The 17,632-nt window shown below is 36.9% G+C and overlaps 1 protein-coding gene across 6 annotated transcripts in view; it reads right to left on the bottom strand.

Moving 5' to 3' along the window:
• Window positions 1-17,632, bottom strand: part of ttyh2 (tweety family member 2) — a 61,303-nt gene that overhangs the window by 15,214 nt on the left and 28,457 nt on the right. For all 6 annotated transcript variants that reach the window (XR_009273675.1, XM_058793530.1, XM_058793529.1 and 3 more), the window contains exons 3-6: window positions 9,060-9,171; window positions 2,633-2,853; window positions 1,278-1,373; window positions 122-194 (exon numbers count right to left, since the gene is read on the bottom strand). Coding sequence is in view for 5 of the 6 variants with exons in the window: in XM_058793530.1 (XP_058649513.1) it covers window positions 122-194; window positions 1,278-1,373; window positions 2,633-2,853; window positions 9,060-9,171 (502 nt within the window). In the remaining variant the exon portion in view is untranslated. The remainder of the gene's footprint in view (window positions 1-121; window positions 195-1,277; window positions 1,374-2,632; window positions 2,854-9,059; window positions 9,172-17,632) is intronic.

Here is a 17,632-nt window from a genome sequence, read left to right on the forward strand (position 1 = left end):
AATCACATGGAGTGCTCTGAATGGAAGTACTGATGCGTTTGTCTTGAATTCTCCATATCTCAGATAACAGAACCTGAACAGAATCACTGATTGAATAACAAGCTTGTTGGTTTGAACTTACCACTGCAGTGGCCACATCAGCTCCGAGAGACGCCCAACTCAATATCAGAGTCAGAACACCGCAGACCATCATCCTGCACACACACCATAAAAAATACCATTGACAATTACAATGCTATGTTGGGTTGCCAGTTGATGTCAAATCTGGGTTCTGAATTATGACAATATGGGTGAAAAATAAAATGTTTTATTTTCTTTATTCAAAAAATGAATTACTATTTTTGGGCTGAAACGTTTCATGAGATTCAACCATGCATAACGCAGTTTGTGCTTTGTGATTGTGTGTGAGAGAAATTTGGGTAGACAGTACCCAACAGAGCTTGTTCTACAGATTTTGCTGCCCATGAATCTTTATAAACGAAGGGTTTGTACCATATATACCATCACTGACCTCAATTTAGGATATCTCTGATAGCACAATGCCTTTACTTCCATAAGACTGCAGAACACTTCCAACGCTTCACTTTATACTGAACATGACAGCAAGTGTTCTATACTCAGAAATCCACTGTGCTACTAAATGACACACTTTCTACTTTAGGAAATACTGTGCAGTAAAATCCAGCTGATAAATTAAACAATTACTCACGTCTAAGCTATTGGTTTCCTTTTTAATTTATCATTTAGATGAGAACTGTAATAAAAAAAACAACATTCTGTTCTTTTCAGGTGTACAGCATTAAAAGGCAATCCTTCGAGAACGAGGATAACATTTTATTTGCCGTTCTTTTCTCTTTGATCTTTCTTTTAATTAACTTCTTTCTATTCAATCTCATGTCGTAACATTTTAAAGGGGGTCATATCATACATTTTTTATTAATGTTTTTCTTCTCTGAGATAAAGTTTCTCCTACAGATAAAGTTAGCCAAGTCTTTTTGCAGCAAAACAGCCATTTTTCATACCCGATCTGACCCTTAAATGAAACGTTTTTGCTTTATGACTGCAGTTTTTGCTTATTTTTAACAAATGGTCTTGGGTAGGATGGTTTCTGAGCATTATAGGAAACCTTGATGGTACAATGAACTTGTATTTTGAAGAAAATCAGGGCAACATGACCCATTTAAAAATCTGAGGCTACTTTCTTTTTATATCTTTGTCTTTAATTCCAGTATTCATCATCTCATGATAACCCAGTGTAATGTCATGTTTGTACTCACGTAGTGAGCAGCCAGCGAGATTGTTTGGCCAGGCCCAGACAAGCAGCAAGACAGATGACCAGATCCAAGATCAGTATCAGGAGGTATGTCAGCCACCTTCAGAAGAAAGAAAAACCAGCAGATGAAGACTTTTATAAGCAGTTAATGAATACACATCAAATGACGTGATCAGAGATGCTGACAATAATTCACACAATATACTGCCAAGTTTAGAAACTGTTAATCAAGATATGTGTGAAAAATAAACTGGGTATGAAGCAAGAGAGTGTGTGTGTGTGCCCATCTAAATGAAAAATAACAAACGAAATCTCTTTAATTTCTCAGCTGTTTCACACAGACCTGCTTCTCAGATTATCCTCTTGGGGGAAAAAACAATCCCAGTATCTCAAAAGCAACTCTTCTAGAGTTTCAGAAATATTTTAACAGCATCTCAAACTGTTCTCAAATCTGACACAATACCAAGAAAACAAAATAAATGCATAAAAATAGGAAACATTTCTCTTATCACATCAGATTATTAAGTTATTATCAGAGCCATGCTATCCACATTCCTGTTATACTCATTTTTCATGCCAATTGTTCCATGTGTGTCAATTTTTATTGCTCCTCATGAATTTTAGGTTGCATTTCAAGTTATATACTTAAGTACAACATGACTGAGACTTTCCTGAGCTACAAAAGTGCAATCGCTAAGAGATAAAATCTTCTTGTTAGCGTGTGTGTTCTGCCTAGACCACTCCAGAGAGCTCTTCGTCTCTGGAAATAATTCATAATAGATGAACAACTTCTATAGGTATTAATATTTCATACGCTGAAACCCTGTCAGAGGGGAATAGATGAATGTGTCTCTTCCTATAAACTGCTCTCAGACACATGCACACCCACATTCACATTATCACTATCACATGTCAGTTATATTAATATGCTTCCTATCAAAGATGAACTTTTCTGGCAACCTAAACTAAAGAATTGTGACATCATCACTTATCAACCTGTCATCTGCAATGTGAAATAATGACAGGAATATGAATGCGGTACTGGTGGATGTTTTGATGGATGACCAGCGGTGAAGCTGTGGCAGTAAATAACGTGTGATCTATAGTGTCTAACACGAGGAAATGGCTTTAAATGCAAATATAAAACAGACTGTACACACATGCAGTCATGCATTAGCCGCTGATGGACTACTAGGGTGCTTCACTCAACCACACTTAGAAGAATATGAAAAGTCAAGGATGCAATATTTCATAATGTTTTTGGCTGCTACAAATAAACCTGTATTGCACTGAAAATGCAGGCCTATTGCAGGAGAGGTACATTATGGAAAGATTCAAGGTGGCAGCTCTCATCATTACCTGTAATATTCCACATATGCTGTCTGATCAGCTATGGCGGCCAGGTCTACTTTCGCCTTTTCCCAGTCAGGAAGCCCAAGCAGCTGCTTAATAATGTTTTCTGACATCTGTTGCATGAACTGCAGTGTCTGCACAAAGTCTCCTCGTGCAGCAAAGATCTCGCCCAGTCGAGACAAGTGCTCGTTCAGGCCACTCTGCATGCCTCCCACAGTACCGGTGACCTGTGAGAAAATAACACTGTTAGTGCACACAGACATACTGTGATGAGTTTATAATGACGTACTCTAGGAGTCGGTAAGATTTTTTTTTTTTAAAGAAACTGGTACCATTATTCAGCAAGGATGAATTATTTGATCAAAAGGGACAGTAAAGACTTAATAATATCAATTAAATGCTGTTCTTTTAAACTTTCTATTAAATCAAAGAATCCCTAAATAAAAGGTATAATGTTTTCACATATATATATATATATATATATATATATATATATATTTATTTATTTATTTATTTTTTAAACATGGATAATAATATTATATAATAATATAAATGTTTCTTGAGCACCAAATCAGCATATTAAATTTTTCTACAGGATCATATCACACTGAAGACTGCGGTAATGAAGCTAAAAATTTAACTTTGCAATCACAAGAATAAATTACATTTAAAATATATTAAAATAGAAAACAGTTATTTTAAAAAGTGTGAAAATATTTCACATTATAGTTTTTGATTAAATAAATGTAGCCTTGCTGAGCATAACAGACTTCTTTCAAACCATTTCAGGTTGTGTACTTTTCAATATTGAAAACCTATTAAGACCACATTTTTTAATAATCAATTTTAAGTAAGTAATTGAAAAGCTTTTAGAGTTCATTTAACATCACCAAATCTGTTTATCTGGCTGACGTGCACATTAAATGCAGAATAAACAAGAACACGAAGACACATGATGTCCTCCTTAACATAACCTCTTATTCAATACCCCAAATTAGGCATTTGAGAAAGTAGGCCTATTGCATGTGCTCTAAAAAAGAGCTGTTTTCTGTGTGAATAGACACGAAGAACTAGCCGGTTTGTAACCAGATTTGTGCTCCCTCATCCCTTCTAACAGACCCACCCAAAAGCTTCATTAAATAGAGTGTGTTGTGTTAGAAAAAGATGAGATGAGGCCAGATGAGTGCATGCATATACGGTACATTCAGCATATTTAAAGTTCAATAATAGCTAAAAACAGCACAGAATCAGGGGATTCCCAGGCAAATGCTCTACATCCTGAAATCAAATACTCATGGCCCAGACTCAATTCCCAGCAGTTTACTTTGGGTTGGGACATCACTACTCGAGAGCGAAGTGATCTCATACCCAAAGCTGTGAGAAACTCAATTCCACATTGATTATCTAGTTTGACCAGATTCATTTTTCATGGAATCTTTGATCTCACATCAGCAATGCACTCTCCTGAATCCTTTCATCTTCATGGAACACAAAAGTCCTGATGCTTTTTTTAGTTTTGAGGGTGATTTTGAGAAACATTTTGTATGTTTCCTGGGAATAGCAAATTTTATTGTGTGGCCACGACTGTGAAAACCTCCTCAGCAGGGTTTAATATCTCAGCTGAACGTAATCCAATAATCCAACTAATGAACAAACGCTAGACATCTGAGCTGTGTTTCTTAAGCCACAACTGTAATGCATATGTGAGGAAGTGGTTAAGATACGAGACTGAGATTTTTCTCCCAGCTCTGCGGCTCTAATTGATTGTCTCTGGTTTCTGTAGGCGCTGAGCTTCTGCAATTAAATTTGAATGGGAGAGTTGAAGCGTGAAATGGAACACAAGCACTAAGTGGTGCAGCCTGCTCTATATCCAGATATGATTTTATATTTCTCCATTAAAATTGTGTGTGTGTGTGTGTGTGGGGGGCAGTAAGACAAAAATTAGAAGAGAGCAAGAGAGAGAGAGATTACAAAAAAGGGAATGATGACCTTACTGCTTACAGGTCTTCTAATAATGGCTGTGGGAATGTCTGGGGGTTTGTTGGTAGAACTAGTTCAGAGGTTCTCAATATAGTTACTGAGAAGAACCAGAAATGAACATATAAAGACCAACAGTGAAACAAAGACTGCAAGGAAATAGTAAGATAAAGATCAGATGTGACTCTTACAAGCAGCGGTGGGTTGAAACTTGAGCTTTTTAGAGTTAAGAACCTGACATTGAAAGGAAAAACCAATCTCAGGAACTCAGAAACAACAATCAAATTCACTTTGTCTTCAAATTCACCTTCGATGAACGTTTGATTAACTGGCTCGTGGGTGATGGATAAACAGCTCTCAGCTCCTTTATTACTTTCTATCAATTTTCTCTTGCAGTTAACTGGTGTGTGTGAAGAATATCAGCAGGATTGTGGGTATTTTCCTGGGAGAGACTTTCAGTGAGTTTTTGGGTTGTTTGAAATGGTAAGAATCCCACAACCTTTCCACCAACTGCTAGCAAAACTTTCAAAACTCTGCAGAAGAACATGCATTCTTGCACCTTTAACACATTTCCAAAGTTCCACCCTATTAAATATAGTCTAAATATTAGAATATTGGCAGTCATTTGCACATTGCCAGTCAAGAAAGAAAACAAGCAGAAAAGGAAAATAAATAAAAAAGAAAAGAAAGGAGATCAGAAAGGACGAGAGAGAGAGAAGGAAAAAAAAAAACATCTTTGTTAACAATTCTAACAGTTTAGTAGCTAAGCCAGCAAATTAGCATTCACCTGTGATCTCCAGAATGGTCAGGAGGGGACAAAGAAGGACTGGGGGCCAACAGCAGTCTCAATATATAGGCTAGAGCACTGAAGTGGCTCATACTCCTGCACCTGGAGCCCAGCCTGACCGAGAGCTCAGTCAACCTCCATTCCACAGATTGAAAATTAAGGCAGTCTATAAATCACAACCCTTTCAAACAGACTCTGCCTTCAATCTATTTTCCTCCAGGCTTTCTTGAGCGAGTCATTCTGCAGTCTTTTGCCTAAACTGAAATGTCCACAAATGTGACACTTTAATCTATGCTGTCAAACATTTCACTAACTACTTCTCACTCAAAATATAAACGCTGGATAAGGTTACACTCAATGAAAACATCGTAATGGTTAAGCAGCTGGCTTGAGTCCAGAAAATGTCCGCATTCTGGTCAAAGCGTTAAAAAAAGTGACCTTCGCAAGCTGAGAGGACGGTACAAATGACACAGTGCTCTGCATCATGTCACACCGTGCAGAGAACAGAGGTATTTATAGAACAACAGAGCTCTGGGTTGACATTCTGTAATATAATATCCAGTATCCACCTTGATAAAAGTTCAGAAAATATGATTTGCTTTTCCTGTATTGACTACAAAAGTATTGGACATTTTCAGAATTATTAGCTGGAAAATAAAGTGTTACATTTAACAGAAAGCATGTCATCACACTACATGGGGTAAGTTGTCACAATGACCATGTTGTTTATTGACATTGATTTTAGAATAATATCTTTGAATAAAAGATTAAAATAAAAATGATGTAAAATTACGATATTGAGAATGAATTATTATTATTATTTTAATTATAATTATCTATAATACAGTAAAATATAATTATTAAATAATTAATAAAAAAATATTAATATAAATTTTATATACATAAAACACATGTAACAAGTTGCCCCACAATGTATCTACAGCATTATGGTTCTCCTGTAATTCAAACCAAGTAATTTATGTCCTTGTTAATCCCTAGGTGCCTCTGTGAACACAAAACAGATCCACACAGGAAGCCACACAGTTCATTTGCAAGCACAGAGGGGGTCCCGAGAGGAGGTGAACAAGAGACCTTATGGCCCAGAACCAATAAACCCGAAAACCAAGCAGTCACCGCTCAACGTTCCTGCAAAAAACAAGTCCTGCTATTCCTTCTCTTGACTCCTTTGAAAGGGCAGCCCAGTGCTTTCAAACAAAAAGAGAGTGTGTGCATGTGTGTGTGAGAAAGAACAAGCATCTGTGTGCAATGGATGCCAAATTAAATCATTGTTTTCAGGCAGGCAGAGCCATTGAAGAGCCTCAATCAGGAAGTCAAAGATTTCCACAAGTGACTTCATCAAAGCCTTTGTCGCCGGGTTCATGGCTAATTATGGGCATTCAGACAGTGGACACTTTGTACCATTTGAAGGACCTGGTCTCTAGGGAGCGTTTCAAGAATGGAGGGTCTCTTCAACTTGATGGCAAGCTTAGATAAATGTATTGACGATTCTTGAAGCTAGCTGATATTAATCTGAGGTCATGACCAGAAGATCAAAAACATCTCTAGCCCTTTTGAGCATCATTACATCATTTTTTTCACAACAACATGCTCTTATCTCTCTGAGGCAGACTGCTAATGAAAATTACGGCTGATTTTTCCCCGAAAGAGCAGTTCCTAGGTCAGTTCTGCCTTTTGGCTTGTGATGACTCAGAGAGTGTGTTGAGGGAATCAAGTTGACCTCAGATAAGTGTGTGCTTCATAATTCAGAGTGAGACAGAAACAGATGCATTAATCTCCATTAGTGCAGATGGGGAGTTAATCCTCAACTCCTCAGTTCTGTAAGCGGGCAGATGCTCGGAGCGCCTTCAGTCTCCGCTCAGTTCAGAACCACAACATCAACGCTTCCCTGAAGGCTCGTACAACAGGTGTAAGTGAGCTGAACAGCTGTGGATTACTGATCTATAGCTTGTGAGATGTTTGCACTCAAACATTTGCACTCACACATTTTTGTTAAGATCTATATGGAAGTAAATACATTTGTCATCAGCTACTCGCTTGTAAATAAATATAAGATTAGGTTTGGGTTGATGATGCCATCACTAAAGTTGAGATAATGTCACGTGGACCTCATACTGTCAGTATCTGGGAATGATAACTGTTTTACTAAGAGGTGTGACTCAAATTGTCCTCTTCATGCAACACCTTAAAATAGCAGCTGTATGTAAATGTAGAGAGACAGATGGATTGACTGTTCGATGGAACAACGGATAGAGTGAGGGAGCAACAGAGAGGTAGATAGAGTGATGGAAAGACGGATAGAGTGATAGAGCAACGGATAGATAGAAAGAAAGATGGAACAGTAGATGGATGGGTGAATGGATAGAACAATGGACTGATAGATGGATGGACAGACAGATGACAGAACAGTAGATGAAACGATGGATGGATGGATGCACGCATGGATCTACGGACGGACAACAGAACAATAGACATACAAAATGATGGATGGACAGATGACAGAATGATAGACAGATGGATAGAGCGATGCACAGACAGAATGATAAAATGATGGATGATGGATGAATGGATAGATGAAAGGATGGCTGAATGGATGGAAAAACAGAATGATGGATAGATGGATGGATTCACGGATGGATGGACGACAGAACAGTAGATGGACAGACGGACGGAGTGACAGATGGATGGATGCACAGATGGACAGACAGACGACAGAACGATAGACAAAGAATGATGCACAGACAGAATGTTTCTGTTTGAAAACAGAACATTATTTTTGTAGATGAAATGACACACTTCAATGAGGGGAAATGTGAACTAATCATTGCTGTTGCAGTCTTTCAGTCCACCATGCAACGAAATAGCTAAAACTCACAACCAGAGGCATGAAAGGCCCTACCAAGTGCATGAAATTGGTGCGTGAAGCAGGATTAAAGCGTCTTAGTGTCACTGTCAGCTCTACGCATTTGAATCAGAAAACGAAGATGGATATAAATAGGTCTGGCTGACGATACATGAATAAGGTTTTATTCATGCCCCAGCCTTCAGGGCCTTGAAAAGGACAATGACGAAAGGAAAAAGAAGCCTTCATAACTGCACAAACATAAAAGGCTGTAAAAACCAATTTGAGGTATTTTCTCCAACCACTACATATCACAGAAACACACTAGAGTGTGTGTGCATTTTCTAACACACACTGATACACCCCTTGTCGTTCACATCTTTCCAGAGACACTGAACGGTTGCACGTAGCTGCATATATCTTCAGTGGTGTCCTTGCTATTGCAAAGGGATGTCAGAAAATCAATCATGCACTCAGTGGGGATCCCATGAAATTTTAGCACTGCCGATTGGCAAAAAAACAAACCAAAAAAAAACAAGATTTAAAAGGAGCAGGCAACTGAACTGGATATAGGGACCATCTGGCTAAGGTTTGGTTGGAAGAAACGCTTTGATAGAAAGTGCAGAACTATTTGCGGGGAGGGAAAAGAGATAATGTTAGAGCCTTTAGAGGGAGTACATTTGCTTAGGAGAAGTCTGCAAGACTATTGGGACACTTCAGCTTAAATCAGTCAAGTCTAAAGTTGGTCAGGGAGTCAAAAACAGTCTCAGTGTGTTATTTATAGTCAGCGCTGCTATATTTGTACTTACCAAACTGTCCACTCCCGCCAGCGTGTGATTGGCATTATAGAGAGAATAGGTCAGCTGGTAAACCCCATCATTGGTTTCACTGTTTCCATAGAAACCAACTCCCACGGCAACACTGAAAAGTCACAAGGTGAAAAGTTACAATTAGTTCACACATTGTAATCATCAGGCCCTTACAGAATATGCATATGCAGAATTCCACAGAGCGGTTTCCAGAGATCTAAAACACCTGTCATTTACAAATTCCTCCCTCCTTGCGTGATTTTTATGAAATATTTTGACTATTTTTATCATGCTTTTTAGCTACCACTAAGCATGCACATTTTACCATATTTAATTTATGGTAAAATATTTAACTTTATACATGGTGCACTTTCAGATTTAAAACTTTGCAGGATGTTTTCATTCACTTAGAACTGTGTCACACACTGCATGAAAGGTAATTTTCAAAAATTCATAATAGGGACACTAATATTTTATATTATTATTAATATTTCTTAATATTTATTTTCAGCTTTCGTTTTTAGATTAAATTTAAGTAATTTATGCAGTTATGTCATTATTATTAGTCTTTATTTTTTAATATTTCTATATGACTTTAATTCATATTTCTTTCAGTTTTAGTCAGTCATTTTAGTCACTTATTTCCAATGCAACATTTATATTTTTGTTAAGGTTTTTTCTTTTTAAGTTTATGTTTTTCAATTTTTATGTTAATATTTGTGTTATTTTATTTTATTACAGCTTTGTTTGAACTTCCAAAAAAAGATTTACCTGTTTTAGTTGACAATATCAACAATATTATAAAATCAAGTCGTCAACTGTGACACTCTGAAGCCAGCTGCTGAGTAAGCTATGTCAGAAAATGTTTCTTGAGCTCAAATAAACATCATTTTGGAATGAATAGGCTCTATATGGATCTCAAGTTAAATGACTGGAAAATAAAGGCGCTGTGGTAGGATGGGTAGTGCACGCGTGCCACATGCAGGTCTTTAATATTCAGCAGGAGCCGTACTGAGCCAGAGGCTAATGTTCCCCAGACACAAATAACATAAGGGTTGAGGAAATGACAAACAAGATGGTGCCTTCTGCCAGTGAGAACAGCTCACAAACTACGAGATTACTAAAAACCAATGGATTACTAAATTGTAATTCTTCATAGGCCAACGTCACCATCAAATAAATGACTCTGCACCAACCCTATATACTTACTTTTGGGAACAAAATTATATTTAAAATGTGATTCCTTGTGAATCAAAAAAATAATGTTGTCATCAGTTCTTCACCCTCATGTTGTTTCAAACCTGTATAACTTACTTTCTTCTGTTGAAAAATCTCATAAAACCTACATTGTAGGGGCTCGTGAGATATCTGAATACTAGAATGCCACAGAGACTCTGGGCTGGTAAACAACCACCTACTAACCACCCACAACCCTCCAGTATCATACTGGAAAGTTTTGGACAGTCTCTACAACTGTTTGGGCTGTATATTAAAAGCAACTGCACTGACATATCCAGTAATATTGGACTGGTGAAGACATACTCATGATATTTCATTGCAAGCATCATATTTCTTTCTCCAAACCAAAATCTAGCTCACTACACAGCTTCATTAAATCAGTCAATGGTCCAAATGTAGACTGAACAAAATCCATTTGAGATAACTACCATCCACAATACCAGAGAAGCAAGTTAATGAGTTTTTGGCATGAAACAAAGAATATTAGCGTGAGAGTGCATTCCCTCCACCCCAAGCCATGAACTTCTCACCAATGGGAACAGGAAGAATCTCACATAGAAAGAATGATGTCATCAAAATGGCCAGACTCATCTCAGTTCTTGGTATTTGGTTCATTAGACCCCAGAGACCCTATAAGGTCAATAACACTGCACAGGAAGTGAAGTCATATCCTGCATTGCATTGTTCATATAAGCTGCCCTTTAAACTCTATTCCTGACCGACCCTCCTTTGTGTTTAACTTGAATTCAACTTTGCAGGACCATAATGGGCAATGAGTAATGAAATGCAAAGTCTGTTCTCGGTCCCGTGTCAGCTGAAGAATTGAGAGCGAGTTTAGATCAGACTCCACAGTATGGAGCTGCACAGGGGAATCCTGGGGAAATGTAAAAGCGTAATGATTCCTCCAAAGCTTCTTGCCTTTGGAGTGGGTGAAGAGTCATAAAGATGCACTCACAAACACAAACACAAAGAATGCACAGTGCCCTGCGGCTGGTTGCCGCCTTATGCCGAAACGACGCGCGGGAGAATGTGTGCGGCCTGGAACATGGGACTTTATTAAAATTATGGGAAGACTGAATTCTCATTAGCTGGATGCCTCTAGCCAAACTGCATCATTCTCCTGATCCATCTCTGATTTAAAAAGTGCACAGGAAAATTGAGCTGCACTGGGGAGAGGAAGGAGTAAGAGAGCGATACACGCCAGCTTTCTCATAAAAATGGCAAGAGCCGACTTAAATTGGGAAACTAAAATGGAAAACAAAATAAAAAATATATATGTAGAAATTCTGTGAAATAATCAGTAGTGATTTGAATGTAAAAATTAGATGAATGATAAAAAGCAAAACAAACTGTGGTTGGTCACTTTTCATGTCAGATATGATGATCTTTTACTATCCAAGTATGTCGTTCTTGGCCAAAATAAGCTACAAAATGGATTAGACTTTATACCAATACTCAAAAGTCTGTCTCTGCAGAAGACTAAGAACATCAGAATTTGAATCCTTTCATGGATTAGCTCACAGATTTATTCAAAACACACTGCTCACAAAAAAAGACTTCATCATGAGACAAAGCGCTTTCATCTTTCAGTGTTTAACCAAACACTTCAAATGCAAAACCTGTTTGGAAGAGACAGCTGAGAGAACAGCTCTTTTTGCTGTACTCTGCAAGATGAACTACCCAAAGTATTAACATTGTAGATGGTTGCTGGGAAGGAACTGAATTAGAATCCCTCTACAGAGAGCTGCTACAGTCCAAACTGGTCTTCAGACAGGCAATAACATTAGGGATTCCACACATTAGATGTTTAATCTATGACAAAAATACCAGATTGTAGGCAATTGCTCCTCATGTCAGAAATGCAACACTTATAATATTTTGTACAATTACTTTTGTGATATAATACGTGTCTTTACTGTCAATTTTGATTAATTTAATGCATCCTTGCTGGTGGGAAAAAGTCTTTTAAAACAGTATTGTAAATTTTACCATTCACCCACTAAATGCATGCATGGCATATGGACAGTTAGCGTAACAGCTACAATAATAAATTTAGGAGTCCTTAAAATAGAACCAAAGTGCTAATGCTGTAATTTTCACAAGAACCTCAGTGCCTTAAGATGTTCTGCTTTAAAACGACTTTAGATGGTCTGAAACAGTGCCAAAAAAAGCTCTACTGTGGCCTCAAAAACCAGGTCTGAAAGCAGGCACATAAATAATGGCTAAAATAGTGCATGTGCTTTTATCAACTGGATGTAGAAAAAAAGAGAGAGTGAGAGGGTTTACTGTGTTGAGTATGGATTTTAAAAATAAAATTAAGCAGTACCTTACATCAGCCTCTCACTGTGTTCTCTTGCTTTAATTTTCATATTTTTTTTTCTTTGCAAAATGAGGCATCTTTCACAACTGAATGTGATTTCCTCAGATGTCTCCTCCCCTGAGGGGGGCAGCGTTTCGTTACGATACATTTGCGTTCATTCATTCAGTCGTTGGGTTCTTTGTTCATGCCACCACAGGGCTTCAAAATGACAAGAGCCCCACATTATTTTGTAGGGGGTGGGCAGGCTTGTTTGCTGAAGCTACAACCATCTGTCAAGCCATCTTGGTCCTGCATGATTCATTAGAACATGACTGATGAACACCATATTGGTCACTCACCCTCAAACTGTAGGCCACAACTTCCTGCTTCATCAAGTTCTTCAAAATAAAAAAATACCACACAATGAAATGAGAATTGCAGTAACTGGTGATATCTACATCACATCAAATATAAGATCATACAACAGCATTTTAGTGGCTTTTTTTTTTTTTTTTTGCTGGTTTAATGCATTAAATTAATTTTCCATTCACTTCAATTTGATGTCACTTTCCTTACAAAAAAGGGAGGTCACAAAAGACACTGATTTGAAAATTTAATGACATTACAAAAACACTTATGAAAACTATGAACTTTTTAAAAACTATGAACTTTTTAAAGATATGGCAGGTGTTATGAAATGCATACACTGCTCAGGGTTAAGCATCAGTCAATATAGAAAAAATAATGAAAATAAAGTGTGCTGCTCTAAAATCGTCACCATCAACCATATGCTGAACAGTGGGTGTTAGGAATGAGCCCTTGCACACGTCAAACAGGAAGTTGACAATAGGTTACAGATGTCAGAGAGCAGGTGCGTGTGTGTGTGGCAGAGAACAACTGGTGTCCAGATACACACAGATACAGGTGAAGCAGAGCAGGCAGAAAAGATTTATCTCTCTCTTCTCTTTTACCTGTCAGTGAAAGCTATTGCGAGATATGTAGAGGTCATGTCATGAGGTGGACCATGAATCACATGGAGGCTCTGAAACAATGACAGCCACAGCATGTGCAAGACCTGTCTTTTTACAACAGAAAAATAGCAACTCAGTTCTATTAATGGATTTTATTCTGTTTTTAATAAGTTTTTATAATTGTTATATTTGTGTGATCATTTTGACATTACAATCACTGAAGGCTACAGCCATTACTAGTAGGGCTGAACGATTAATTGCATTTGCGATAATATCGCGATATGAAAAAATGTGATTTTTCAATCGCAGAGGGTGCGATTACACTCTGTCATTTGACATGCGAGAGTAAAGGCCATTGCACACTGAGTCAGATATTAACGAGCAGCCTGATTATCATGGGCAATTCAAAGCTTACTTCAGGATGTCAGTGGCTCAGATTTATGCTTTGCTAGCAATACTACAGCCACATATTAAAAAGAAGACCACCTATTTCTGTGAACTCCGTGTGCAAGGATCTATATACAGTTCGGTGCATGGCATCAAGGTACGGCGAGAGAAAGCACAAGGAGACGTGCGCTCTCTTATAGCTCTCGCAGTATTTTGATGACAAACACCGATTGGTCCAGCAGCACTGCTTCAAGTCGAACACACCTAAGCAGTCTTCAGAGGAAGCATCAAGTTGGCACGCTTACAATGTTGCCAAGTTTGCCTCCAAAAACGTGATAATTTGCCTCTGAAATGCAAATCTTACCAGGGGAACCCCTCAAAAACGTATTTTACCCCCCCGAATGTGATTTTTACCGGCGGTGGACCCCCCTTGAAACACGACTGGGCTAGTTTTGAGTAGCAATTGGGCAGGTTTTGTTGTGAAAACCTGGCAACCTTGGCATGCTACACGCGGAAATGTTTGAAAGCGTATATATGAACGTACTTCAAAACGGCACATGGAAATTGCTCAAGCAGTAACAGTGTTAAAAAAGTGCAATCCACATGTTTACATACACGTTTATTACAGTGACTTTGAATTACCTAAATACTGAGTGTGGTAAAGCAACAAATTCGTTTTATATTTCTGCAATCTATTTTAGTTTGTGTGATTTGTTACTGACTTTCATATTAATGTTTACACCAGGCTTATTTGTCAGTGCTTTATGTTGTCATAATTATTACATGCTTACAAGGCTAGAAGTTCAACAAATCAGTCAATACACTACTGTGATTGTAGCGGTTAAATAAAAATGTCATTCATATCAATTCATGCATCACCTAATTTCATCATAACATATAGGCCTGGCCTACAGAAAAGAAAATTTATGCTTAATCCATATAATATTGTGTTGGTCATACTATGATTTATTGCTTGTCTTTTACAGAACATAAAGAGCTTTAAAAAATAATTGCATATTAAATCGCAATATTGGTTAAAAAAAAAAAAAAAAAAAAAAATTATATATATAAATATCTCAATTATATTATTTTCCAAAATCATTAAGCCCTAATTACTAGTTAGTGTTTTGAATTTAATTTTACTTTAAATCAAAGCAGTTGAAAATGCTCTTTATATTGTGATCTAAGGGACTCTTGAAAAAGAGCAGTACATCCGAGCACAGGGCAACCATGGCAACACATGCCGCAGATTAACTGAGAATCTAAATACCAAACAAGCTATTGCACATCTCCTGCCATTCAGCAACATAATGGAGAAAATAAGAGGAAGATTCTCACATTATGTACTCACAATGACACTCTCTACATCTAAAGTGGCATCCTGGAAAGCACCGTCTGCAATTAGGGCCAGTTTCATCTGAAGAAAATACTAGCATTTGAGTGTTACTGCTATTGATTCTTTTCTTCAGCTTTGTTTAAATAAATAAAGTTTTGAGTTCTGAAAGTTAGTGTATGATTTGATATTAAAATAAAATTGCATTTCAAAAGATCAAGAACAATTTAATGATATGACCCCTTTATATAAAACACAGAAACTGTATCAAGACCTTTTATAATGGCATTTATATTTGGCCAAACAAGATTTACATTGATCTGATATCAAATTGTTCAAAGTAAATTCAAATGTATTAGTGAGCAATTTTAGATTCTAATACCCATCATCTCACCCGAGAGCAATCTAGGACCCCTATAGAGCTCCATCATGTTGCACTGCATGACCCAAGACCCTTGCTGAGACAGAAAATTGATTTGGAGCCATACAATCACTTGTCTATCTACTTGCTCACCCATCTATCCAACTAACCAAGCAACTCTATGATTTACTTCTGCAGAAATACTTATGCTACAAACTACATTAACGTTTAATGTAGATGAAGTCAGCCTTGCTGAGACATCCTGCAGGTTTTTGCAAAACCACATAAATAATAGAAGGTGAGGTTAGGAGTGTTTAATGTAAAGTTTTCAAAGATGACTGTATACAGAAAATGCAACACCAACAGGCAGACTTCAGTGAATGATCAAGTTTATAAGATACAATGCCAGAAAGGTGACACTGATGAAAGATTCCAGAATCCATTACATACTAAAATAAGTAACTAAAAATATATGCTGAATATATATAAATTTACATGATTATATAATATACAGAATTATATATAATATATAGAATGATTATATTATACAATATATAATAATTTACATGATTTATATACCAAAATAAATTATAGTATATATATATATATATATATATATATATATATATATATTTGGTACACTACAATTTAAATAAAGATGGTAGCGTACAAAGAAATTAATACATTTACTTTAATCAGCAAGGATGCATAAAGGCTGCATTTATCTGATCAAAAATAATTAACATTAACTTTTTTTTTTTTTTGAAGTAAAGTTTTCTAATGAAAAAAAAAAAAACTTTACTAATATACTACAAAAGTTTATTAAAGTTTACTAATATACTACATAATCCCCCAGTTTCACAGACAAGGCTTAAGCCTAGTCCCAGAGTAAAATGTAAATCTGAGCGGTTTCAAATCAAAAGATACAAATCAAAGGACACCAGAAATATTTTTTTTCTAAGGCACATTTATAAAAATGACTTAAATACCCTAATTGAACTATGGCCTAATCCTGGCTTAGTCTAGCCAAACAAAAAAATAAAAAATAAAAAATAATTATATATATATCATTCAAATAAATTAGATGATTTTGATCCCCCACCCCCTATTCAAGGTATGCAAAACTAATTCAGAATTATCAGCCAAGACGATGTTCTTCTTAGCGGTGACATTCAGACTAAATTCTTGCTGTTAAACTCTGACCACGTTTCTGTATTTAGCCCAACAGTGGTCTCTGTTTCACCACAGAAGCTTTCAGAATACCGACAGTCGTAATGCTAACTTAATAACATGAACACAGATGAGTGTCATGGGATTAAAAGAGAGGATGGTGTCTCATAAACATACGCGCATTTATATACACACATTCATATACAACACAAACTAATTCAATTGAGCACTTTAGGGCTCAGCATTTCTCCAGCAGCGCTGGGATGATGTAACAGCTGGGATAGTGCCTGCTGGGAGACTGGAGTGCTGAGTTAGATTAGATAACTCCCCTTCTGCTATTAGCATGTCAAAGTAACAACTACTTCCTTTACGAGAGCTCCGTGTAGTGAAGCTCCCAAGAGTTAAGACCTCGAAGGTCTGTGAATGTGACTGTCTGCAAAGATATCCATCTTTGCACACCAATTCATGACACCATGAAACCAAAACTGACTAATGCACCACGACTGTCAAGCTTTAAAGGGGACATTGGATACTAAATTCCCCTTTACATGGTGTTTGCATATAAATGTGTCTTAGCAGTGTGTGGACACAACCAACCTACAATGATAAAAATCCATTCACTCCTTTTTTATTCCCCAAAAAAACCTAAACAGTTATAAATTATAAAGCCGTTTTGATTTTACGAGCACTTTGTGGTTTTTTCACTTGAATGTTTGTCACAATATGGAAAAAAAAAAGAAGAAAAACTACACCTATATATATTAACATTAGTAGTGGGCAAAAAAGACATGCTGTCAAGTTAATACAAAGTAA

This window comes from Onychostoma macrolepis, chromosome 12 (assembly GCF_012432095.1).
Source record: "Onychostoma macrolepis isolate SWU-2019 chromosome 12, ASM1243209v1, whole genome shotgun sequence".
In the NCBI taxonomy this organism is placed as follows: domain Eukaryota; kingdom Metazoa; phylum Chordata; class Actinopteri; order Cypriniformes; family Cyprinidae; genus Onychostoma; species Onychostoma macrolepis.